Raw genomic sequence first — 27,801 nt, forward strand, 5'->3', positions numbered from 1 at the left:
AAGAGGGAAATTTGGATACAGACATACACAGAAAGGAGATCCACATGAGAAACAGAGATACACAGAGGGAACACCATGTGATGACAGGCAGAGATTGGAGTGATGCAGTTGTAAGCCAAGGAGTACCAAGGATTGATGGGCACCACCAAAAACTACGAAGAGGCAAGAAAGGACTCTATCCAGAATTTCAGAGGGAGTGTGGCCTGGCTGACATTTTGATTTCAGATTTCTGGCCTCCAGAACTGTGAGTGAATACCATCCTATTGCTTTAAGCCACCCAGTTTGTGGTTTTCTGTTACGGCAGCCCTAGGAAACAAATACATCTAATGCAGAAGCTAGGCTAGCATCTTAGCCTGCAGTGCAGTACTAGCTTCATCTGGGTCCCTGACCATATTTCTTTTCCAGGGTAGAGCAATGGGGGAAATGAGCCATGTTAATTAGACCAAACACAATGCAAAGTTCTGCAGCTAGCTGAGAAAGAGAGAGGGAGAGAGAGAGAGACTGTAATCGATGAAGTTAGCATAAAGCAGGTGAAGCACCAAAATAAAGGATAGACTATAGCAAAATAAACCATGAGAGCAGTAAGAGTGTTTTGGAAACTGTTTGCCACAACCCTGAACAACAAAAAGACTGCATAAAAGGAGGGTTGTCACTCAGAAACGGGCAAAATACAAAGGCTTCCTTTTTATTACTATAATGTAATATTTTAGATATATAAACAAGTATAGAAAATAATGTAACAAACACCTATGTACCCACAACTCAGCTTAAGGAACAAAAGGACAATTAGAATTCCCTATTTGCCCCCACCCTATGCCACGCATTGCCACAGGAACTTGAATATTAATGCAATTCCTTATTTAATTGGCATATCACATGCAAAACTGTGATCTCAAGGAGGGCAGACTGTGTCTACGTTGCTTTGTAATATATGTCAGAACAATGCTTGGCACAGGATAGGGAGTCAAATATTTATTGAATGAGCAACATTCATCCTAAAGCAGCTAGAATCTGTCCTTAGTTCCCCAGAGGAACCATTTTGGGGGACACCGTTTTTCATGGGTCTCTTGATTTCTGCACATCTTATAGGAAGGCACTGTCTGGATTTTTTCCCAATAGTATCGTTTCAAGGATATTTGTATAGCAAACATCCCCAGATGGTAGAGACAGTGTCCTTCTTTGAAGCAAAGTAAGGCAGGTGTACTGCCCATTATAAAAGAGGTGTGTTCCCTAAGCTCATGGTTCCTCTTCTGTCTTGCAACCCACTGTGTGTATGTAGGCAGCCATCTGGGTCCATCCACATCACCTTCAAGAGGAACTGATGCAAACATGCTGATGCTCATGCTGCTTGCTGTGACGAGAGGAATAAAGTCCTTTGTCCCTAACCCAGAAGTCTGTCTTCCATCAGGATCAATGAAACTATGGCAACTAGGGTGGAATCTCAGCTCCTTTAAAGCTTTTGAAAACCATTGTCTCCAATTTGGTGTTTATCACTTCTGCATATGTATATTTTAATACAGGAAGAGGACAGATGGATGGATGTAGAGATAGATAGTTTTGTTTTGCTTGTTTACAAAGTTTATGTAAATGAGATCATGCGGTATATATCCTTCAGCAGCCTGCTCTTTTTCTCAACTTACCTTCTTCAGAGTGATTTGTATCAGTCCAATTACAGTTTATTTATTTCATTCTTGTTCATCATTCACGGGGCATATGTAAGAGAGTTCTTCTTGTGTATGAACTTAGTGGAAATGCTGAAATGTAATATGAATTCATCTTCAGCTTTAGTAGAGATTGCCAACTTGCTCTCTGAGGTGGTTGTACTAAATACATTTCCATAAGCAATATGCAAGGGTTCCTGTTTCTCTGCATCCTTGCAAATACAGTATTGTCATACTTACATACCTTTACCATTCTGATGAGTGTAAAGAGATGAACATCTTTTCACATGTTCTTTGGTCATTCTTCATCTTTTGCTGCTTATATCCTTTGCCTATTTTTCTATTGGGTTGTGTTTTTCTATGAGTTTTAAGGGCTCTTTATGTATTCAAGATATTGATATTTTGTCTGTTATATATGTACAAATAACATTCCTTATTCTATGGCTTGTCTCTCTCCTTTATTCATGGTGTTTATATAGTTGTTTTTTTTTAAATTTCACAGTGAAATAGTAGGAAAAGCCCATATCCATAGTGATATTCAATGGAATCAGGGATTTAAAATAGTGGTGATAGCCAGGTCTGACCAAGCATTGTGTGCAGATTGGGATGCCAGAAGCTTCATTCTTCCACAGCTGAGTATCCTTGGGGAAGTCACATCACCTCTGTGTCCTGGGCTCCTCCTCTGTAAATAATGCCTTTGGACTAGATTATCTTCTTGAGCACCTTCCCAGATATAAGTTTCTCTGATGAGTCAAGGTCATGTGCACCAGGCAGGCAATGGCAGGACCTATGTGGAAAGACCAACTTAATTATAGTTTGGGAAATGACTGACCAGCTCTCTCTGTTTTGCCTGACTCCTCTGGATGGGTAACCACTTTGTCCTCTGTGTACCCTACAGTACTTGTTCACATTGCTACCACAATGTCATCACATTATGCTGTTGGTGATAACATCATTTCTCTCTGACTAGATCACAAGTTCCTCAAGGACAGCATTGCCTTTAGTATACCCACAGCACCTCCCATAGCTCTTAACTGTGGGAATGTTTGATGAATGATGGAAGGAACATGGACGGGTAGCAGGAAAGGATGGAAAGAGAGAGGGAAGGAAGGACCAAATAACTTAAGCACTCCCAAAATATACACCTAGTGAATATAAGACAGTTACTAAAACAATGCACAGTAGGAAAAGCAAGTACTATTTTAGCTATTTTACAGTCAGACTCAGTTTTTCAAGATCACATGGGAAAACAGCGCTATGCTTAATAATGGAAACCAATAACCTCTGATTTATAATCAGATGTTCCAAGTAAAAGAGCCTACAGCCTTATTAATTTAGCAAGACAAAACAAGATTTTAAATTAAACTCATTTTCATCCTCTTTATGCAACAGAATTATATTACTTATAATTTTGAAGTTTTCCCTACTGATACATGCTGAAAGATTAAAAAGAGAGTCTTGAAGCTTTAGGACCTTTCATAATTGAAATCTGTATAATATCAGAAATGGAAGTATTTAAATAATTCTTTCTTAGCCATAATGCAACTCCTTGCTTATAATAAACATAGAAAGAAAATAAGGTATATATACAGTGGTTTCACTTCCCACAATTTCAGTTACCCATGGACAACCATAGTCCAGAAGCAATTGATCCTCCTTCTGATGTATGATCAGAAGGCCTGTAGAAGCCTAATACTATGTCACAATGCCTACATTACTCACCTTGCTTCACCTCATCACATAGGCATTTTATCCTCTCATCATCACAAAAAGAAAGGTGAGTACAGTATAGTGTAATATTTTGAGAGAGAGGGGGACCACATTCATATAAGTTTTATTACTACATATTGTTATATTGTTCTAATTTATTATTAGGTACTGTTATTAATCTCTTACTGTGCCTAATATATGTTAAACTTTATCATAGGTATGTATGTGTGGGAGAAAGTATTTTATATATATATATATATGATTTGGTACTATCTGCAGTTTCAGGCATCCACTGGTGGTCTTGGAACACATCCCCCATGGGTAAGGGGCAGGATTACTGAGTGCTCACAACAACAGGAAGAAGCAACAGGAGGGAAAATCTTAGCTCTTAAGAATGGTCTATTACAAGGTGTCACGATCCATCATCATGCATGGTCAGTGCTCTGTCCTTCATTTAGTTTTGCCTTTACATGGCTTACTTCACTGCTGCAAATGTAATCCAATTTTCTCAGCTGCCCATTAGCCTCTGAAAAAGCAAAGCAAAATGTGGACAAGACTCTTTATCCTTTCCTGCGGTGATGCATTATCTATTTGTGCCAAAAAACTGCCCAATGTCTTCTGCCTCCTACTCTAATATATTTTTCTGCAATTTATTATGTCAGTATCTCTGAGTTTGTTTTTATTATAATCAGTAAGACCATTATTAAATAATAGGAAAGTAAATGGATTACAAGAGCCAGACAAGGAATAAAATTAGGTGTGGCAATGAACAGTGAATGGGGTAATATGGTGGGTGATATATCTGTTCTGCTCCCTACAGATCTCCATCCTACTAGCCCAGTTTCAGTCCCATAAGACACCAGCTTCCAGACATACTCATAACGTTTGGTGGTGCTATGGTTGTGCACTTCTTAATAATGGGCAGTTGACAAGTTGCTGACAAATGGAATCATCTACTAGGTGATTTTGTTGGAACGTACTTCCCAAAGTGTAGGCTCCAATCCATGTGCATCAGAACCCCCCAGCATGCTTGGTAAGCATGCGTATTTTTAGCTTCTATTCTTGATCTGCTGAATCAGAAATGCTAGGGGTGGGCTTGAGGGATTCAAATGCCAAAAAGCACACTAACATTTGAGAATCTATCTTAAAGTGTGAAAAAAATGGAGGGAAATCCCTTCTGGCACTGAGTACCTAGGAAGTAAGAAGGAGGCTGTATTCCTAGGTAATGAAAAGGGAGCAAACAAGCTAAAGTTCACAGCTTTACTTAGGTTTTTATCTCAGTTCTGACTGCTATGGATTTAAGCCAGACTAGAAGTGTGCTCTAAAATCATGTGCTGCATATTGCTGATGAGTGTCTGTATCATGAACCTCAAAAGTGAGCTTGCTTCTGAGCTAATTTGTTTTGTTAACACTAGGGACACCAAAGGTGAAGTTTACAGCTCCCTAAAAGAGCCAGGCAGATAAATAGTTAAAATACTGTATGGTTTGCAATGAGATACCACTTCACACCCACTAAGATGGTTATAGTCAAGAAAGCAGTAACAAGTGTTGAAAAGGATGTGGAGAAATTGAAACTCTTATATATTACCAGTAATGTAAATTGCTAGAATGTAAAATGGTGATCTCTTTAGAAAACATTTTGGCAGTTCCTCAAAAAGTTAAACATAGAGTTACCATGTCACACAATAATTCTACTATAGGTATACACTCAAAAGAATTAAAAGCATATTTACACAAAAACTTGTATATAAGTGTTCATAGCAGCATCGGTCGTAACAGCCAAAAAGTGGCAACAACCAAAATGTCCATAAACTGAAGAATACTTAAACAAATGTGGTACATGCATACAATGGAACATATTTAGCAATAAAAAAAGGAGTATAAATACATGCTACAACATGGAAGAATCTTGAAAACATTATGCTAAGTGAAATAAGCCAAATACAAAAGGGCATATGTTATTCCATTTATATGAAATGTCCAGAATAGACAAATTCATGGAGACTAAAATTAGATTACTGGTTATCAGGGACTAGGGGAAGGAGGAAATGAGGAGTGACTACTAATGAGTACAGGGCTTCTTTTGGGAGTAATGAAAGTATTCTGGAAATAAATACTGGTGATAGTTGTACAGCTCTGTGAAAATACTAAAAACTACTGAATTGTACACTTTAAGAATGTGTGATGTGTGAATTCTATCTCAATTTTAAAGAGTGATGGAAGAAGTGTCCAAGAAAAAAATAATTGGACTACATGGAAAAAATGCTTTCTGTGGTTGTCTATAGGAAAAACTCACTTCCATTTTCTTCTTCTCACACTCAATACATCAGATACCAGATATATGGGTTTTCCACACATAAGGTAATTCTGTGACATTAGTTGGGTGTCCTGCAGTTCAGCTCACTTCTACCTGGATTTAGCATCAGATCTCATAGGTTGAGGGCTCAAGTCCACAAGACTTCCCACCTCTTACTTAAGATACCAATTGCAAGTCCAGGAATTGGGGTAAATATGAAAATTCCCAGAGCCACTGAAAGTCTTGCCCTATGGGACAATGACAAGATGAAACTGAAATCTGAAGGTGCACAGCCCTGGGGATAAGAAGACTAGATAAGGTACTGTCAATGAGGAGATGAACTATGAGAACTGTGAGAACATCATTGTGGGTGGAGTGGAAGGTCTGGATATGGACAGTAGGAAAGACATAGAGGCAATAGAACTCAATGACCTATTAACTAAGAAGGCTGAAGAAGTAGGAATCAAGGATGATTCTCATCTAATGGTTCTCATGGCTTCTAATCTAATGGCTTCCTGGAGAGGCCATTCAATGAGCAAGGAAATTCAGAAGAAATTAAGAGTGAAGAGAGTGATAGATTCCATTTTGACAGGTTGAGTTTGAGGTACCCATGGAAAATCCAGAACTTAGGAAAAAGTTCTGCATTAGAGGTAGGGTATTGGCAATTATCAGCTGCAGCATAATTTCCAAGGAAACAGGTAGAGTTTAGGCACAAGAAAATGTTTCCTTCATGAGCAAGTGCTTCTTATCAAATTAATAAATTACTCTTGTATTATTTCAATTTTTAAAAAGTCAAAGTAGTTTAATGAAAACTGATATAGGAGAACCAAATAGTAATTATATGGTATCCATGTGGTTCTGTTTCCTCTCAATTTCCATTTTGTAGAGATCCTTCAGGGTTTAACTGCAAGATTTCCTTGTTTCATTTCTTCCCTCTAATTAATAAAGAAGCCTTCAAGAGAATATTAAGGTTTTAATACAGCAGAGGAGGAAATATCAAAAGTTATTGTGAAAGTTAAAGTTTTACTTTTTCTTTCTTACCATGTCTTTTTCCTATTTTGTTCTTTCTTTGTAGTCTCTGGTATTATTAAAAAAAAAAAAAATGAAAGAAAACGCCAGAACCATGTAGATCCCGGGCCACAGTTCAATCTTCTGTCTTTGAAACAGCCATGACAGTGTTAAACCCTTGCGTAGATATGTGTATTCAGGAGGAGCCATGGAGCTGCTGATGTAGAAAGGCATTTTGTGTCAAGGACTGATTTATGCCTTGGAGCAGGGCAAAGAGAAGAATACTCAGCCCCTATGGTATCTGTTGCTAGGGGAGCATCAGGCCATCTGCTAGGCTTTAATAAAACGTGGCAATAACATTTTGGTTTGAAGCACAGAATGATTTTCCAAACCAAAATTAAAATTTGTCAGCAACTGAGGAGCTTATAGGTCCTTTTTTTAAAAAAAAAAAAGATATTTGTTTTTGGTTTTTTTTAAAGATTTTATTTATTTATTCATGAGAGACACAGAAAGAAAGGCAGAGGCACAGGCAGAGGGAGAAGCAGGCTCCCATGGAGTAGAGAGCCCAATGCAGAACTCGATCCCTTGACTCTGTGATCACGCCTTGAGCCGAAGGCAGACACTCAACCATTGAGCCACCCAGGAGTCCCCAAAAAAGATATTTGTAACTATAGCATTTATATTCAAATGAGACATCAATATCTTTCTTTTTCTGTTCTGAACTTATTCTCAAAACCTTGTATTGACTGTCCAATTTGAACTCGTCAGCCTACAATTTGAAGCCTCCAGAATCTGGTTTCACAGAACATCGTGTCAGATGGCAGCTGATGTGTGTATGTGTGTGCACATGCATGCACATGTATTTAATGTGTTATTTGCCTTACTCCTCTCTCTGCCCTGGCTCACAGGTGAATGCTGTGCGAGTATATGTGAATAGTTCCTCAGAGAACCTCGACTATCCAGTCCTCGTCGTGGTTCGCCAGCAGAAAGGGGTGCTGTCCTGGCAGGTTCCTCTGCTCTTCCAAGGACTGTAAGTGGATCTTCTCCTGGACAACTTCACTTCATTTGTTTTCTTCCAATGACCTAGACTTTAATTGGTGTTTTCCCTAGGAAAAGGAGAAATCAGTCTTTTGGAATGTTGACATCATAGGTGCAAATAATGGCTATAGCACATAGCCCAACCCATCCAAAGCTGTTCAGTTTCCATCCTCTGTTTTTGTTTTCTAAGTACACAGGGCATAAAGCCCAATATGGGGCTTGAACTCACAACCCTTACACCAAGACCTGAGCTGAGATCAAGAGTCAGATGCTTAACAAACTAAGCCAACCAGGCACCCTGACTCTTGAATTCAGATAAGCACTCTACCTAGATGTGTAGCACATGGAAGAACTTTTAGCATTTTAATTCCATCCAGAATATTCCATAGCTCTTGGTTAGTGGATCATCCGCTGAGTACAGGGCTAGGTTCAGCAGTCAATGTATATGAGTAACCCTTCTTCCAGTCTTCAAAATGCCCAGAGAGTAAGCATTCTTCATTCTATAGAATTTATTAAGTACTACAAAGTGCTAGAAACTAGGGATACAACAGTGGGAGAAAAGGAAAACATGCCCTCATGCCCTCATGAAGTTTATAGTTTTGCAGGGGAAACTGTATAAGATAAGAAAAAAACCAGGAGGCATTCAGACATAGATACATATCAGGGTGTTAAATCATTTTTAGTGGCTGAGTAATTTGAGGATTGAAAATAGTAACTCTCATAGTCTTGACTTGGGCTCTGTTTCTTTTCTTTTTTTCTTTCTTTTTTTTTTTTAATGTTCCATTTAGCAAAAACTCAAAGAGTGGAAATATGAAATCAACTGGTTGTTTTATCAGGACAGTTTCCCCTTCAAATTTTGGTATTTTTTTCCTCATTGAATTAGGAAGATGGTTTAATATAATGTAGACACAATCAAAGTGAACCGGTCAGCACTAAAGAGTCCTCGAGTCCCTGTTATTACATCATGCAAGTCTATGCCAAAGACTAAATCACTATCAGAAGGTCCAGTCTGAAATTTAAAACACAAGGACTTGAAAATAAATTTGGAGAGAAATGAAATAAGATCGGCTTTTTTCCTTGCTTGTTCACTGAGTCTCTCTCTTGTTTTCTTGTTTGTCCTTCATTGGCTGCTACAGATACCAGAGAAGTTACAACTACCAGGAAGTAAGCCGTACTTTGTGTCCCTCAGAAGCAACCAATGAAACAGGACCTCTGGAGCAACTGATATTTGTGGATGTAGCATCCATGGCACCACTGGGTGCCCAGTACAAACTGCTGGTTACCAAGATCAAGCACTTCCAGCTACAGTAAGCAGGACTTATGGGGGCCTTTCTCTATTCATCTGTCTGCTGTTGCTGTGCTTGGGCATGTTCAATCCAGTTTCCCTTCTTCCAAGTCAGCACTCAAGAAGGAAATTGGCCACTTGGCATATTGTCTTACCACCTTCTGAACTCTCCTGCTCATAGCTGGGCATCAGGATGCAATCCATGCAATAGGGAAGCAATAGAGACTGGTGCAGAGGGGAACAGTGCCTAACCTCAGAGGTGTGCTATTCTCAGAGATCTTTGTGAGGACCCTGCCTGTTTGTAGTCCAAGGGAGAGGCTCTGGTGACTGGTTACTTTTATATTATGCATGCATGAGTGCCACTCTCCTGAAGGAAGTTTTCTTTTTCTTCTGAGGAAGCCCTTAACCTATTTTTCTTGTCCTTACTGCTATTCCAGTTTTCTCCTCCCATGTTAGGAATGTATACAGATAAAAAGTAGTGTTCTGTGGTTTTTTTTCCTTTGTGCGAAAACCAATGACTATTTCTTCCTTCTTGTGTTACCACCCTTTGAAACAAAATCAATTGGGATACACCATCTCAAATTGTTCGTATTAGACATACATAGAATAAATTCAGTTGGAAGAGTAGTCTCCAAGGGATCTGTTCTTTTCCAGAGGTTACTTTTGTAAAATATTGTATAAATCTGTGCAAAAATTTAAACAGAAAAGTCATTCCTTAATAAGACCATTAAATTCAGGGACTTTCTGCCCCATTCTCTCTTAAGATCAAGGCTTCTCAAGGGTTCAGACCACTTCCTCCTCTCTCAGTGTTTTAAATAAATTTTAAAAGAAAATATCATTAAATTGGTTTATTAAAATTAGTATTTGCACTCATCAAAATGTATCATTAAGAGAACAAAAAGACAAGCCATTGACTAAAAGACTTGGCTACTGTCCCCATTATCACCCACCCTTCCTATTGCCAAGGCAATAATCTTGGCACCCCTGTGTCTAGATACCGCTGAGAATGGAGACTGGCACCCAGGTGTGCACAAGTTTGTGTGTCCAAATCTCTGTGCCCATAGGTCCAGACTCAGCTTCACTGGAACAAATAGGTTTTCTGAGGAAAAAATGAGGAGATCCAGGAGCAAAAATTGAGAAAACAATCCTGTGACCTAGACTTCTCACTAAAACTTTGGAATAAAGAGTGAAGAGTCCCCGAAAGGGAATCGATGTTCATATTTACCCAAGGAATATATATGTATATGTGTGTATATATATAATATCTATCTAATATTAGATAGAATATGTATATATGAGATAGAACAGGCATTGGTGAACTATGGCCCACAGACTGGCAACTGGGTTTTATAACTAGAGTTTTATAGGAGCACAGCCCATTCATTGCCTACTACAATGGCAAAGGTGAGTATGGAGACATTATGGCCTATAAGCCTAAACTATTTACTATCTGGCCTTTTAGGATATAAAAAGCAGATGAACATGATCAACAAACTTGAACCAATTAATGTATTTAGGAAACTGTATCTCAAAATGATAGAATGCCTAACCTTTTCAAATGCACATGCAACATTTACCAAAATTGCCAAGGTTTAATATATATCTTGATAAACTTAACTAAAATCCTGTATATGGAATTGAGACAGAAATCAAATACAAATGATGTCTATGAAATCCCCAAATGTTTGGAAATTGAGTAGTCTACTTCTAAGTAACATATGAGTAAAGAAAATATTCTGAACAAATGATAATGAGAATACAACATATCTGAACTTCTGGGATGCAACTAAGCACTGATTAGAGGAAAATGCATAGTTTCAAATGTGTATGTTAGAAAAGAATGGCTGGAAATCAATGTGGTAAGTGCCATTTCAAGAAGTTAGAAAGTAAAAGGAAATAATTAAATAAAAGCATAAAACAATGAAATAGAGAATAAATCAACAATGGACAAAAATCAAACAAAACACAAATCAGTTATTTGAAATGACTAGTATAATTTTTATAACTGCTTTTTAAAAATAAGGCAAGCCCATTGGAAAAAAATTGGAAAGAGATTTGAACAGACGCTTTACCAAAGAAGGTATCCAAAATGGTCCCCAAACGCAATCTTAACTAGCTATTAGAAATGCAAAACTATGATGAGAGATTTCACTACACCTACCAATTTCTATCATTTGAAAAGACCCACCAATGTAATCTCACTCCTACTTATTATAAATCCAACTTCTAGATATATAATTGTCTTATTCATCTGATGGAATACTACACAACAGTAAAACGGAACAAACTATTACAATAGCTGGCAACATGGGCAAATCTCACAAACACATTTTCAAGCAAAAGAAGCCAGACAAAAGGAATACATAGTATTTGATTCCATTTATATGAGGTTTAAAAATAGGCAAAACTATTCTGTAATGTGACAAGTCAGGACAGTGGTGACTTTGGAGAGTGTATTACTGTTTACCTGGTGAGAATTCATTCAGATATATACTTATACTTGTGGTTTTTTTCTGTATGTTTGTTACACTTCAATAGGAAGGTTAATTTTTTAAATCATAATATTTTGGGGATCCCTGGGTGGCGCAGCGGTTTGGCGCCTGCCTTTGGCCCAGGGCGCGATCCTGGAGACCCAGGATCGAATCCCACATCAGGCTCCCGGTGCATGGAGCCTGCTTCTCCCTCTGCCTGTGTCTCTGCCTCTCTCTCTCTCTCTCTCTCTGTGACTATCATAAATAAATAAAAAATTAAAAAAAATTTTAAAAAAAGAATCTTTAAAAAAAATAAATCATAATATTTTAAAATAGTATATATTACTTTTGCAGCTTGTTTTTCTGATCAGAATGTTTTGTTCTATTGTAAAGCTCACCTTACATTTTCTAAGGCAGTTTTTAAAGGGGTCTATAGCCAGTGGAGTTGCTAATAGGAATCAGATATTTATCTTGGTCTTCTCTGCAGCTCTTGCAATATGTACCTAAGAGGTGGATGGACAGACAGGTGAATGAATGGCTAGAAGGATGGAGAAGTAGTCACAGCATTTTATCCAAGTCTCTCCATTAATTTTGGCTTAGAAAAAAAGTAACATGATAATTTGAAATGCAAAAAACAAAAAAAAAAACAAAGCAAAACCTCACTCTCATCCCTGGGTGGGGAAAAGGCAGAAAAAGTTTCTCTGGTAGAAAAAAATCTACCCTGATCAATTAAGTGAGAGTTTTAGAAGGGAGGTTTGAACATTAGAATATACATTTTTAGAGTTTCCCAAGTGATTCTAATGTGTAGCCAGAGTTGAGAACCACTACCTCTAAGCAATTTCTAAATATGGTGCTTACATTTAATTATTTTAATACTTTATTTATTTAAATAAATCTTTATTTAATACTTTAATACTTTATGATATTAAACAATATGGGAACTCATGGTGATATATTTGAAGGAGGTGGAAGTACATTACTTGAAGAGTACAGTTTGAACTTTGGAGAAGCCTCATATTTACTGATTGGTCTCTGTGTCTTTGACCTGTCACTGTCACCTGGTAGCAGTTTAACTTGAATTCTAGGGCTGGTTTTCCTGTGAGGCTAATTAGACCCTTTGGAGAACTGAATTCTGTGAAACTGAAATCATAAGGTCACAACTCTGTGCAAGTGTTAATGAATGACATGCATGCTGGTGGAACTGCAAATCTATTCCCTCACATTGTCTTCTGTTTCCACCTCGAATAATGTGACCTGACCTCAGCAACCAGGCATTCAGAGCATTTCAAAATGCACACAGTTACTAGGACTTTTATGAGAATAAGATAAGTCTGAGAAGAGCTGGTAACTGAAATATATATGCATCTCTTCCACCTTGGCTCCGGATTGGCTACTCAGAAATCTGGAGGATGATGGTAACAGGCAGGATCTAGGGATTGTGGTGAGATCTGAAGTCTACAGATTGAGAGAAATGCTGAAAAATCAACTCAAAAGTCCTAACATGGCAGTTTCTGTTGTATGCTTTTGAGTGGCAGATAGAAGGTATATGAAAACATGTTTCAGGACTTTTTTTTCTAGAATTGTAAATTTTAAGAATGAAAGGAACTTTGGAAATTGAATCCGCTGACCTCATTTGTACTGAAGAGCAAACTGATGTCCAGGAAGGTTAAGTGACTTATCTAGACACACAGCTAGGAAAGGGTAAAATCAGGGTAAAATCATTCTACTCCTAACTCCCAGTTCTGAGCTCTTCCCACTATAATATGCTATTTCTACTTTGTGTTTAAAACTGTCCTCCGAATTTTTATGTTGCCCTAAATATGTTTCTCAATTCCATAAAGCATTTATTTATTTCAATCAAGTCTTAAAAATAAAATTCTGACTTAAAACATTACTCCCTGCCATCTAACTATCCCTCACCCACCTCCACACACACATAGCTTTGCCACCACTTACTTTCCCCAATTCCAGTGCCCTAGCATTCTGTGTTGCAGAGTGTGAAGCTGCAGGCAGGGAAGAGCCCCTCGCTATAGGGGCAGGCAGGCACCTAATCATGGGGTCAGGGGAGCTTGGAAAAGGTGTTAAGAAACTTAGGTAGTTGGGGCACCTAGGTGGCTCAGTGATTGAGCATCTGTCTTTGGCTCAGGGCATGATCCCGAGGCCCGGGTATTGAGTCCCACGTCGGGCTCCCTGCATGGAGCCTGCTTCTCCCTCTGCCTATGTCTCTGCCTCTCTCATGAATAAATAAATAAAATATTTTTTTAAAAAGAAACCTAGTAGTTGTCTAAGTTGTAATAGTTGTGTGGAGGGTTTGAAGGGGACAAGACTGGAGGTGGAAAAATTAGATATTTATTTGAGAGGGGGATGGGGAGCCTGATGCCAGGTTTGATCCCAGGACCCTGAGACCATGACCTGAGCCAAAGGCAGACCCTTAATTGACAGAGCCACCCAGGTGCTTGAGATTCACTGATATTTTTTGTGCAACTGAATATATATGGGATTTTTATGGCAATTGAATAGTTATATATATATATTATATATAATATGTGGCTAAGGAAAATGAGAAGGTCAAGAATAGGGTAACATTCTTATGTAAGGGATGGTCTGAGAAATAGGAGCCATGAAAAGAAGCTGAGTAGGCACAGCAGATGTGTAAGAGAAAACCCAGGAAAGCAGGTGTTCCAGACCCCAAGGAAGGAAAGAGTTTTGAGATAGAGGGAGTGGTCGTCAGGGTCAAGCATCACAGAGAGGTAAAGTTAAGAGTGAAGTCGCTGGGTTTAGCAATTAGGAGGTGACTCTTACCTTTTAGCAAAGGCAACCTGAGGGGGATGGTGGGGAAATAATCCTGACAGCAGTGGGAAGAGGAAAGGATGAAGGAGGGATGAAGGAGAATAGTCTTTTAAGAAGCTGGGTTGTGAAGGAGAGGGAGGAGGTAGAATGACACCGAAGGAGCGAAATACAGGAAAAAGGGAGGCATTTTGTCAGGGTGTTTTTGTTTGTTATTTATTTTGAAAATGGTTGAGATGAGAGCATATTTATAAGCCAAGGCCGTATAGAATTTCTAGGACTGTTGGATTTTATAGAAGCAGAGTCCCAGAGAAGGAGAGAAAGGATAGGAGGTAGCACATGCATGCAGGGTTTATACTTAAACCAGAGCGATGAGGTGGAAGGTTATTCACAGCCAGAGGGTTGCTGGAAGGGTTGGGGTGAGCGAAGGGAGTTCATAACAGATGGCAGTAAGGAGATAACAGGGAATGATATTCCGAAGTCCATAGTCCAAGTGAATAATAGGGCATAATTTCCTTCAACAAACAAAGTGGGGGTTTTGAACACACACTGGGCTCTGTGCCAGGGCCTGGCTATCACAGGATAAAGAAGATGCTGAGAATCTCACAGTATTTTCCAGTACTCACCCCAAAAAACCGCTTTGCTCTTGTCTCTGCCTCTTTTCCCACCCACCCTCTCTACCCACCCCCCTTTCTTTTCCTTCTGTTTTATGACTCTCCCATATGGATTTCTCCTCTTTCCTCTTCTTCTTCTCCTGTCTCCCTTATCTGCACACTCACCTCTCTGGACACCATCAGGTCCTTTTCTCTTCCCCCGTCCCACAAACTAAGCAGAGCAAGAGAATAATATCAGCTTTGAGTTTTTCTTATTTATCGAATAAACATTTGTTTCCTGTGCTTAATCTTTTTAAACAAATGGATTGAAAAATTTATACTTTTTTTCTCTAAAGGTGTGTGGGAGTCTCAGTTAGCTTTGTCCTGTTGGTTAACAACACTGTTAAGGACGGTTGGCAAGATAAACCTTCCCCAACCTGCGTCAGGGCCCATGGGGAAGGAAGCAAAATGTTTCATCGGCAACAGACACCATGTTTATTTTGCATACCCTGTTGGCTCTATGACAAAGAAAGGACTTAAATGTGATAGTCTTAAAGAAAATAATGTTTTTGAAGCTTGTATGTATTATACTGGTAAAGAAAATGCAAAGAACAAGGGAAAAAAATCATATTGATGCCCATACATTCAGTGTTACAACTGGAATTCAAATTATAGGGGAGTATAGAAAGAAATTTCTGGCCAAAGAAAACTGGTTGCATCTGGAAATCTCATGCTGTCTGTTGCTAGCCAAGAAGATCTGCGTCTTTTTCTTTCCCTTGACCTGGCAAGGAACAGAGTTGAAGGCCCCGTGTTGCCCTGGTAACAGTAGATGACACCACACTGCTGACAGGGTGCTGTCCAGCCACGCACAGCGCCGGGTCCTGACCCTGGCCGTGGAATCTCAGGAACAAACACACAACTGGGTTTGACATTGACTTTGGCTTCTTTAGCTGACTTAGGGCCACAAGTTTTCAACTGCGCTTCGACAGAAACAGTCCTTGACTCTGACAACTTCTGTTGGGAGTAGACACATCAAACTTGCCCCCATTGCTAAATTCTGAGCCCCGTCTGCCAACAGCTTAAAATTGCTGGTCATTAAATTTAGAAATAGTGCTTAAGTTTTATGACTTCTAAACAACGCCTCCAATTATAAACTTCTTGTTAAATGTTTTGACATGTCCTTTATAAAGGAATCTTTAATAAAGTTTTTAAAACGGTTTTAACTTTTATAAAAGGAAAATTAGCAGCAGAGTGAAAGACTCTTTAGAGAGCACCAAGGGATGAAGCTGGGAAGGAGCCCCAGGAGAAGTTCAGTTTTGGGTTCCCTGCAATGCAGGCCACCCTGGAGGGGTGGGGACATGCAATCCCCCAGGTGCCAGCACGGAGAGTGCAGTGGGCTTGAGTGAGTGACCTTCACAGCCAAAGATGAGGCAGGAGCCAGAAAAAGCAAAAGCCCAAAAGCAGCCCTTACAAAACTCTGGAGAAGACCAATTTGTCTTTGTGTTTTCTGGCTTCTTTAACCTGTTCTACATATGTTCATGGCAGCCAGCACTCTCTGCTGCAAGTACATGCTTCCCACACTCCTGTCCTCAGTGCTGGATTGTTGCTGTCTTCCACAGAAGAATGAACATATCTAATAAAATAGTTCACAGTAAATTACTAACTGGAGAGAAAACAACTACATTATATTCTTTTGGTGGTATTTGCATTTTAAAGGAGGATGGCCTTAGAAGGCAATGTGTAAACAGAAGAGGAAGAAGTCTTGGACAGGAATATTAGCCAGTGTGCCAGGCAATTGGAGAAGTGCTTGGGAGCAGGAAGTGTATGCTTCTAACCCTAGGGCCCCTCCCATGGTGATTATGCATTCACCACATTTAAAATAATGATCTTTTGCCATAGATACATCCAAAGTATTCTGAAGTGTCACCGACGTTATCCAGAAGGATCTCAAGCCTTCTTTTCCTCTCTCTTTTAGCCCATTCTGACACCCAAACCCTGTGCTTGATTATAAAACCTTAAGAGAATCCAAAGGCAAAAGTGTCTACAAAAGTAAACAAAGTAATTACTTTTATAGGTACAACTTGATGGGTATATAAAGACCTAAAATTGAACCCCTCCCCAATTTGATCATTCTTGAGAGTTGAAACCAAGTCCTCAGTCTACTTTGTCAGTTTGATGGGACTAGAACTCTTTTCACAAAAGGTAAGGGTTTCCTTGCATCTACTGTAGGATGATTTTCTTTTACACAAATAATTTTTGCAGGGCACCAGGGTGGCTCAGTTGGCTAAGTGTCTGCCTTCAGCTCAGGTCATGATCTCAGGGTCCGGGGATCAAGCCCCATGTTGCACTCTCTGCTTGGCAGGAAGTCTGCTTTTCCCTCTCCCTCTGTACTCTCCCTCTCTCTCAAATAAAAAATAATAAAATAAAAGTTTTAAAAATATAAATAGATAGATAGATAGATAGATAGATAGATAGATAGATAGATTATAGATTTTGGTTACTAACTTAGCTTTTCTCTCACTTTCCCCCCTTTCCTTTCTCCCACTTATGTTTCTCAGGACAAATGTTGCCTTTCACTTCACTGCCAGCCCCTCTCAACCTCAGGTAAGCGAAAATTTTCAAGGTTATCATGATTCTACCTGTTGACAATGCACCCAAAAAAGCCATGGTAGTAGGTAGAGTCAGAACATGGTGTTACCGTTGACTTTTCACAACTTGAGATATATTTGTATTTTTGGCATGTTATTCATATTATTACTGGGATTTTAGACACAACATTTAATCTCATCACCTTAATTGGTGCAAAATGGGAGGCATGACATTTTTTGGAAGATGTTCCTTGACTCAATTTTTAGCAAATTGTGTGTTTGTTATGCATCAAAGACAGTGTTAGACTGTGGTAGGTGCTGGACATATGAGGTGAAGAAGAAAAAGATGCAACTTCCACCTTCATGGACCTTATAATAGAAATGGGTGCTGCAGGGGGCAGGGGAGGGGGTGGCAGGGAGTGGAAGGCCAAACACAAAACAGGTACACAAATAATTAATTGACCTAGAAATAACATATTAATTTCTGCAGTGTAATGGATAGAATAAATTAGTTACTCTTGTCATAAAGAGAGAACAGGAATGCTGACATGAGAAGAATTAGATATCTGTGCTGTGCTCTCTACTAAACCAAATCATAAACAGAATAAATATTTGAAAACTTTAAGTTGCTTTTCTGTTGACACTTTGAGCTACTTTCCTTTTTTCCTTCATAGCTTCTGAAAGAGTAAAGTGTATGCAATAGCAAGTTTATAACAGATTTGTTTAATGTCTTGATATTTTTTGTAAATCTTCTGCAGGCTGTAATACAGGTTAGATCATAAATGGCTACTTAATTTTTATTTTGGATATGCTAAAACTGGGATTAACATAATATATGGATACTGTTGTAAACCTATTACAAGCATTTATGTGCTGGTAAATACTTAACAACCAGTTCCCGGAGAGAAACTCCTGATTTGTAGTATTTTCCCATTTCTGTGGTGAACATACCTCTAATATGGCCAATCCTAAGCTGCCAACATGATGTCCTTGAATACAGAGTTGGGAAGAGACGTGAGCAATCAGCTCTCCATACCTGTATGAGCCAACTCCCACACATCTTTTGAGAGCTAAATTTCCCATCGGTGAAAGCCTCCACAGTGTATACATACTGCCATCCAGTGACAAAAGAGGACTACAGGGCCACAATCTATTGCCCTCAACATTTATTGGCCACTTCATTCATGAAATATTTGAAATCAGAGAGGGAGATAAAACCATAAGAGACGCTTAACTCTAGGAAACAAACTGAGGGTTGATGGAGAGGAGGTAGGTGGGGGAATGGGGTAACTGGGTGATGAACATTAAGGAAGGCACATGATGGAATGAGCACTGAGTTTTACATGTAACTGATGAATTGCTAAACCCTATCTCTGAAACTAATAATACACTATATGCTAATTTTAAATTAAAGAAAAGAAATATTTGAAAACACTAGTGGCTAGGTGCAAAAGGAGATATCTAAAAAGGGAGGGAAAAACTTACACCTCAACTACAGTCTAGTCTAATAGTACTCTATAGTGCTATGCTAAATATAGTAATGAACTGAATGCTAAAGTGCACTTTCAGTTTGTTGAAAATCAGTGATGATTATATGTTACGGCTCCCTTTTATTTTTAAAAAGGTATGTAAATGTGAAAATCTAAGCAGTTTGTATATAAATCTCAAACTAAAGTAAAGCATCCTTAGAAAAAATAATAAAACAGAAATTTTTTGATATCTATGAAAGTTTGACCTTACTATTAACTGTACCCATTTTTTGGCCTAAATTTTATATCCTTTTCAACTGTAGGAAACATTTTCTAATTATATAAACTCACCCAAACTATTATACATTCTCACAGAACCTTGATTATCAGATAGAAGCAGGTTACAGAAGCAGGTTACAGGTAGGTAATGAGGACTCAAGATGGTGATTTCTGGCCTAAATTCCAGCCATTGCTTTAGGTACTTGTCATTTGCTTCTTTTTGATAAAAGTAGATTATCCGGGCAAGGATCAAAAACATTTATTTGGGTTCCCTAAGAACCAAATACCTCTTGAGAATTCCAGAGCATTTACCCTTGGAAGAACCCTGTGTTATATGTATTTGAATCAAGCTTCAAAATGAAAGGTCAAAACGAAGTGGGCTCTTGGGAGTGTTGCCATCTGTTACAAGGCATGAACAGACTTCCAAACAGCAGCGTTAATGACACTTTTTAATCTTGAGGTTATTTTTTACCCCAATCAGAAGGCTTTGGATTATTGAAAAACACTCTATTTTTATTGCTCTGGTTCTCGGTATAAGGTTAATAAAAAGGATGTTAGAATACAAAATTAGGTTTTAACAGGTTTTGCGTCTCCTTTAAACTGACATATGTATTAAAGTTCTAGGATGTTGAGCTTGTTTTGATTAGTGTCCTCAAAATCTTGATGTCAAGCTTCTCAACCAGTTACCACATTTATAATTATTGGACAAGAGTCTCCTTTCTTCATTTGTTAGCAACATATTTCAAACTCAGGGTTAATAAACAGTAGATTTCATAATCTAATCTAGGTAAATGGTTTAACTTCTTTCTATTATAAATGCTTCCTGATTCTGATGATACCTGAGAAATAATTTTAAAGATATCTCAGCCTGTTCAAAATTGTGAATATATTTCAGGGAGCTAGAAGTAGTGCTTGATCTTGATCTTTGAATGAAAATATTGTCTCGCTATATTCCAACCAGGAAAGAGATTCTTTAGCAAGAAGTCTGTGGGCCAGGTAGGTCCAGTGATAATTCTTTGCCTATAGGAAGGTGGTTAAGAATCTTGAAGAACAGGCTTATCTGCTTTTCAAAGTGGAGCTTCCTATTTCAAAATGACCACATCGAAGTAAATGTCTCATGTTACATCTTGAATATCCGTAGTTCAAAGGATTGGAAGGATCTCCTTAAACAGAAACTGGAATGAAGTGCAGGAAAGTATAGTTGAGAAAGAAATGCTAGCAAATGAAATGACATTGTGAAATGCCTACCTTGTTTTATTCACCGCTGTATGCTTATTATCTGGCACAGAACCCGGAGCCCTGCACACAGGGCTCAATATATGTGAGATGAGGGGCTGACTGATTTAATGGAGATGTAATCTGAACTTTGTGCCTAATATTAGAGGAAACAATCCTATTCATGTAAAACCAGTTTGAATTCACAACTATAAAGATTTCTTAATATTAACAAATCTTTTCTTTCTTTCTCTTATTCTCAGTATTTTCTATACAAGTTTCCTGATGATGTGGATTCGGTTATTATTAAAGTAGGGTCTGAAATGGCTTATCCGTGTTCTGTTGTCTCAGTCCAGAATATCATGGTGAGTCTTAATAACTTGTCGACCTTTCAATATGGAGCATTATATTGTCCCAGGATAAATGAAAGAGCAGGGTGGGGACTATCTCATCCTCTTACTCTGTATCTCCTGCAAAACTGCTAAATAATAAAAACAATATCTTGTGCACACAAGTGGGTTATCTGTTTGGAGATACTGATTTGGGGAGATAGAGAATAGTTGACTCCTCACCAAAATAAACAAAGGAAAGAAGGGAGGATCATGACAAAGAATATGGAAGACCAAATTGTGGGCTGCACAAGAAACATAGAAACCTACTGTTTATTCTATGCTTTAAAATTTTTATTGTAATATTAGGCCCTTTCTGTCTCATGTGTTAATAAAAATGGGAAAGGTGTTATATACTTTGAGACAATCTTCAGTTCTCTCTTGATATAAAGTGATCTTTAGAAGGCACTTTAGAAGATTTAGAAGACAAAGCACCAAGTTTTAGAAGGAATGCTTCATGGCTTTTCTTGAAGAAAACTTTTCATGGTTTCTGGCTGAGTAAGAAACTTCTCGCTCCATGATCCAGGTGGAATGGTGGTGTGTGTAATATGGCTTTAGTGATGCTTTCCTTTTTTATCCCTCATGCACGTTACAGTGCCCAGTGTATGACCTCGACCACAATGTGGAATTTAATGGTGTCTATCAGTCCATGACCAAGAAAGCTGCCATCACACTACAGGTGAGACATCTATTCTGTGGTCACTATTGTCAATGACAATACACAGTTCATAGTCAGGTTACCTGTTGACCAGCATCCAGAAGGTATCATCGTCCACTGTGTGCCTTGGATCTCTCTCTTTTATGATTGATTTTAGAACAAAGATTGTGGGGTACCTGGGTGCCTTGGTCAGTTAAGCATATGCCCTTTGTTCAGGTCATGATCTTGGGGTTCTGTTATCAAGCCCTGAGTTAGGTTCCCTGCCCAGCAAGGGGTCTGCTTCTCCCTCTTCATCTACCCCTCTCTACCCTCCACTCATGCTTTCTCTTCTCAAATAAATAAATTATATATATATAATATAATATATATAATATAATATAATAATATAATATATATATAATATAATATATATAATATATATATAATATAATATATATATAATATAATATATATATATAAAATAAAGATTGCTACTCCTGAAATCAAAGCACAGGCCGTGGTAGACAATGCTCCTCTGCCAAGTACCCCATACCCCTTCAGAAGTCTTGGGGACCCATGATGTGATGGCACATATATCTGACAGATTGCTAAGATGCCAATCTACTCATTGGGAGATGACAATTTAGTGTAAAGTTTGATTTATTTAAAAGAACTGAACATATTCTAATGCTCTGTATACCTATAACAGTAACCCAAAGAGGACTTCCATTCTGTCCAGAATGGAAAGGTTCAAAGGAATATGGACCACATGTGCATAGGGGTTTGCCCTTTTGTCATTTGTAATTAAACTTATTTCAATAGCAATTTTATGGCAAAAAATGAATGTATATCCTGTCAGTAAATTTTCAAAGAGATTCTGTCCCTGCCTTTACCACCTTTAGGGTGGCATTTACTTTAGTTACCTACAACTTAGTCTATTCTCCAGAGTAAGGTGATTACTGTTTACTGAGCAACAAAGAATGAAGAAAGGTTAATTATAATTTAGCTATCAAATGTAGTAAGTTCTATTAGGCTTTAATTTCCTAGTGCCTCAGTTTTGATATGCCAAATATCTGTTCTTGTTCACTCATGAATAAGGAGTCTGGGACACAGAGAAGCACGTTTAGAGAAAGTTAAAGCCAGGACTGTACCTCAGGTCTCCTCACTTAAATCCTTGCATCCCTAACCTACATTATTTAATCAATTGTGACTGTGTGACTTTTGGAAAGTCATTTATCATTAGACGGTCTTATTTTTTATCTTTTAAAGATTTTATTTATTTGGGAGAGATAGAGAGAGTGAGAATGAGCAGTGGGGAGGAGGGGGACGTGGAGAGGAAGAAGCAGACTTCATCCCAGGACCCTGAGATCATGACCTGAGTCGAAGACAGACACTTAACTAACTAAGCCACCCAAGTACCCCTATCATTGGATTTTTAAATAATAAAAACTCAATATAGTGAACCTAAAATACTCTAAGGTATGCTAATTTTAAAATTATAATATACAAATATTAATTATTAAACATAGGCTGTTGACATATTTTTTATATGGGACCTATTACAGTTCTAATCACCTAAGTGGACACAAGATAGATTGAAATTAGAATAAGGTATCTATTTACTTGAATTTTTGTATGTAATAATTATTTTATTGTGGATAAAATCTAAAGTAGGTCATGGTTATCTGAAAATTCTTTCTAAGAACTTAGGGGACAGGGGTGAACGTTCTCTTTCCTCTCTTACTGCTCCCATACCCACCACCATGGTTGTACTCCCCTTTTGCTATCCTTTCTTGCTACATCACATGTTGTTATGTCTTATGCAGAAGAAGGATTTTCCAGGCGAGCAGTTCTTCGTGGTATTTGTGATAAAGCCTGAAGATTATGCCTGTGGAGGATCTTTCTTTATCCAGGGTAAGAGATAGTGAGGAATGCTTGTCACTTAGAAAAACTTAATGAAATGGAATAGAAGGAAAGCCAAAACCTCACAGGGGCCCCCGACTCTTATCTCCGGTTCTCACTGAAGGTCATCAGGAGTCTGAGAGATATGTGAAAAAAGTAAGAGAGAAGATGAAAAATCTAAAGCTATTGTTGATACTACAAAATGTCACTTAGTGTAGCATCACTTAGCACATCTTTTCAGTCTTGTGCTCCCTCAGACTGTGCGACTTATATTCACTCAGTTGGCCTTTTACTCAACACATTATTTGCTATTATGAAATAATGATTTTATGCAGCATATCAAGGTCCACTTTCTAAGATGGGTTTGGTAGCCAGCAGTAACGGAGCTACTGTATTTATCAGTAGTCATCATTTCCACAAAGATGTACAAGGAAAATTCAGAGTTCTCAATTTCAGTCGCCAAAATTATACCTGGCAAGATGGTAAGAAAACAAAGTGGGACAATTTATCCAATGACAAGGAATTGTGTGTGAGCTCTTGAGGATAGTACAAATGGTTATGGGTAACTACCCAAGAACTACCGTGGGAATGGAATAAAATAGGCTGTTGATTGAAAACATAGACCCCCAGCAGCTAATAAGCCACATGTGATCAACACAGAGGGTGTTTACTATTGAGTATAACATGGTTCTCTTTCCAGGTAGGTGGAATTTTTGCTTATGTATTCTTAAATTTCTTAAATATATAGTCTGGAGTTTTGCCAGTATGCATTGTTCTTTGGTAAACTACAAATCCTTCTATGACTATATAACAAAAAACAAATTTTCACTGGCTGAGATAATGCAAACTAAGAGATGAGACAGCTTTTATTTTTCTAGCTGTTTTCTTCAGATGTCTGTGGCATATTGAGCCACATGGATAGCAAAGGATGAGTCAAGCCTTCTTCACTCAAGAAAGGAGGCTGCAGTCTCACTGCTTCAATACTACCAAAGGCACCCAAGCAGAGACCAAATTGAAAGTTTAGCCAAAAGGGGTATTAGATTTGTGGCTTTGGGAGTTAAATTTTCCTGTAGTTCTTGCTACAAGAAAATTCAACAACCAGAGCTAATTGTGGACAGTTTTTGAACAACTGTGGCCTCAAATAAGAGGCCAAGAACAAAGTATCTGATCTATTATGCCTTGTTCTTTTTTTTTTTTTTTCTTACCAGGAAAGGAGAACCAAACTTGGAATTTACAACGAACAAAGAACCTTAAAGTGACCATTGTTCCTTCCATTAAAGGTCAGTATTGGCACTACAATTCGGTGGAGAAAGATTCCTGCATCAGGAAGTCAGTCATATACATCAATGCTAATGTCATCCTTCCAGAGAAACATCATAAGAAAACTGACATATACCCTAGAGATAGAAGATAGAATCAAAGTGTTTTGTTAAATCTCTTCCAGAAAGAGAGGGAACTCAGTTGTGAAGTTGTATATGGGAAGTCCCTTCCTAGCTTCCATTGGGAACTCCTGACTGTGAAAGGTGGCCATTTGTGGATAATGGCTGGGTGACAGCTTTGCTACTTTGAATGGAAATATATTAGGACTTTAGAATGTGTGTGATGGAGATGGGTCCTTGAAGCTGTCCTGTCCCAAACATAATCCTCTTTTCTTCTGAGGATACCCTGACCAAAGTTGTTTCTCTTCCCTCAGGATCTGTTTATGTAAAATCCATCCTTCTCAGTTCCCTCATCTTCTTCTCCTTCTACTTGGGATGCCTGCTTGTTGCGTTTGTTCATTATATCAGGTAGGTCAAGAGTATGAAAAAATGTTAACTCCCATTGCCTTTCTCTACATAGGGATTAGAGCATTAGGCTTTAAAGCCATATTGACTGGATTCAACTCTACCTCAACCACCAACTGTGTGCCCTTGGCATTTTATGCTATAAATATATAGCTTTATGCTAAGCTATATGCTATAATAGCACTTTGTGCTAAGAATATGCTATAAAGGACATAAGTGTGCCCTCCTACTTATCAAAATGAGATGATAATTTACCTCCTAGAAATTGTATAACTGTAGTGTTTACATCAGTGTCCTGCAAAGAGTAAGTGCATAGTCAATAAAACCTCAACAGAAAGCACGGATATTTTTTGGACCAGATAATGCTGTAAATCCTATGGAATTTAGGAAATGAGTTCTTCCTAACATGGAAAAATGTATTAAATATTACATTAACAGCTTTAAATATTCCATTAACAAGTAAATTAGTATCTAAAATAAATCTTGAAGTATAATAAATAGCAGAAGTGATGTGCTTTGATACTGCATTACCTGGTGCTTTCTTACTACTGAAGCATCAATTTTCCAAGAAAATGTCCCTTGGGAGAAAAAAAGGAAATGATTGTACTGTAATTTAACCAAGACCATTTCCCTTCCCAAGAGTTCTGAGCCTGTAATAAACAGAGCCCCAGTTTCTCCTTGCACCTCTGAGTAGGCACAAACCCTGAGAACTCTGTACTTTATTGTGGTCTCTGTGAAACGACTATAAAAGAATGGCAGAAGGCCTACAATAAACAAATGTTCTTTCCTGTCTTGAACATGTAAAGAAAACAAAGCCAGCAAAGAATTTTCACAGTGCTGGGCAAGTTCACAGCATCACTGGAAAAACTTCATGGCTACCACAGTAATACAGCTGTCTCAGTGATACAGACCGATCCAGGATTCAAAAAATAATTCTCTTCCTTGACCTTTACAAAGCTTTTCAGTTGAGAAACTGAAGTTTAAAACCATGGGACCACTGCTGGCCATACCTGGCACAATTTGAGCATCAAAATAATTAAGAATAATGAATTATAAACCATTGAGAAAAATAGAAATTCATGAATCCAAATTGTTAAAGGGAAGAAGGAAGGACCTAAGTACCTCCATATATAAATCCAAAGTCACTAAAAGAGGTATGCATTAGGGAAGGGAGCCATTAGCACATGCTGACAGTGTAAGGAAGCACTCTTGCCTACATCAGAATGCCAAAAACTTACTGGAAAATATGGAGGGCATGCTGGAATTGGCAAATCATCATTTTGCATAGGGCAAATTAAGAATCATCAGCGGAGGGATGGCTGGGTGGCTCAGTGGTTGAGCATCTGCCTTAGGCTCAGAGCGTGATCCCAGGATTCTGGGATCTAGTCCCACACCGGGCTCCCTACAGGGAGCCTGCTTCTCCCTCTGCCTGTGTCTCTGCCTCTCTCTCTGGGTCTCTCATGAATAAATAAATAAAATCTTTAAAAAAAAAAAGAGGAGAGAGAGAGAGAATCAGCAGTGGATACTAAACTAAGAGGGAAATCTGATGAGAATCAAGGTACTACACTGCTATAAAGAGTATCCCCACAAGTCTCTTTAGAGTTGTAAGGGAAACATAGTAGTTATACAATGGAAACTCAGAATAGGATTAACTGGGTGATCAAAATTAAACTGAGTGAGGGTAAGATTGATATTGTGTGCCTCCATGTGGGACACTTTAAGGACACAACACCATGTATGCAATATTCCAGCCAGATATGCATATTTTGAAAATAATCATGAGGAAAAATTGAACTAACTCAAAATGACAAACATTTTATTAGAATGTGTCTTCAGGGCAGCCTGGGTGCCTCAGCGGTTTAGCACCACCTGCAGCCTGGGGTGTGATCCTGGAGACCCAGGATCGAGTCCCACATCAGGCTCCCTGCATGGAGCCTGCTTCTCCCTCTGCCTGTGTCTCTGCCTCTCTCTCTCTGTCTCTCATGAATAAATAAATAATCTTGAAAAAATTACAAAAAAAAGATTTTTAAAAAAAAGGAATGTGTCTTCAAAGACAAAGGAAGGCCGTGGAAATGTTCCAGATTGAAGGAGATGAAAGAGATATACGCAACTAGAGGCAATATCTGGTCTCAGATTGGATCATTTACTAGAAGAATATCCTATAAAGGACATTATTGGGTCAATTAACAAAATTGTAATACAGACAGATTAGATAAGAGTATCATATTGATGTTAAATTTTCTGAATTTGACAATGATACTGCGGTTAGGTCAGAGAATATCAGAATACCTTTATTCTTTGGAGATTATTTAGGGCACCTGGCTGACTCAGTCAGTAGAGCATGTGACTCGATCTCAGGATCGATCATGAGTTTGAGCCTCATGCTGGGCATAGAACTTACTTTTAAAAAATGGAAAAAAGAGCACCTGGGTAGCTCAATTAAAAAAATGGAAATACTTATGAATAAAAGTTCATGACATAAGCAACTTACTTTCAAATGGTTAAAAAATTGTATATATCATGTGTGTATATGTGTATCATGTATATGTGTGTATATACATGCACATATATATTATTCACATGCAGAATGATAAACCAAATGGGGTTTCATGCTAACAATAAGTGAATCTAAATAAAGGGTGTATAGGTGTTCTATATTATATTCTTATTTTTACAACTTCTCTGTAAA

At 38.2% G+C, this 27,801-nt stretch overlaps 1 protein-coding gene across 3 annotated transcripts in view; it reads left to right on the plus strand.

The window, feature by feature from the left end:
• The window catches only part of SIDT1 (SID1 transmembrane family member 1), a 95,467-nt gene that overhangs the window by 22,135 nt on the left and 45,531 nt on the right, over positions 1-27,801 (plus strand). For 2 of the 3 annotated variants that reach the window (XM_038582840.1, XM_038582841.1), the window contains exons 2-9: positions 7,584-7,705; positions 8,850-9,020; positions 17,408-17,453; positions 20,664-20,765; positions 21,385-21,468; positions 23,253-23,340; positions 24,537-24,608; positions 25,022-25,115. In XM_038582840.1, coding sequence (XP_038438768.1) covers positions 7,584-7,705; positions 8,850-9,020; positions 17,408-17,453; positions 20,664-20,765; positions 21,385-21,468; positions 23,253-23,340; positions 24,537-24,608; positions 25,022-25,115 — 779 coding nt within the window. Of the gene's footprint in view, positions 1-7,583; positions 7,706-8,849; positions 9,021-16,988; positions 17,052-17,407; positions 17,454-20,663; positions 20,766-21,384; positions 21,469-23,252; positions 23,341-24,536; positions 24,609-25,021; positions 25,116-27,801 lie in introns of those variants that run through there. The other variant, XM_038582842.1, reaches the window with a different exon arrangement.

Source organism: Canis lupus, chromosome 33 (genome assembly GCF_011100685.1).
Source record: "Canis lupus familiaris isolate Mischka breed German Shepherd chromosome 33, alternate assembly UU_Cfam_GSD_1.0, whole genome shotgun sequence".
NCBI lineage: Eukaryota > Metazoa > Chordata > Mammalia > Carnivora > Canidae > Canis > Canis lupus.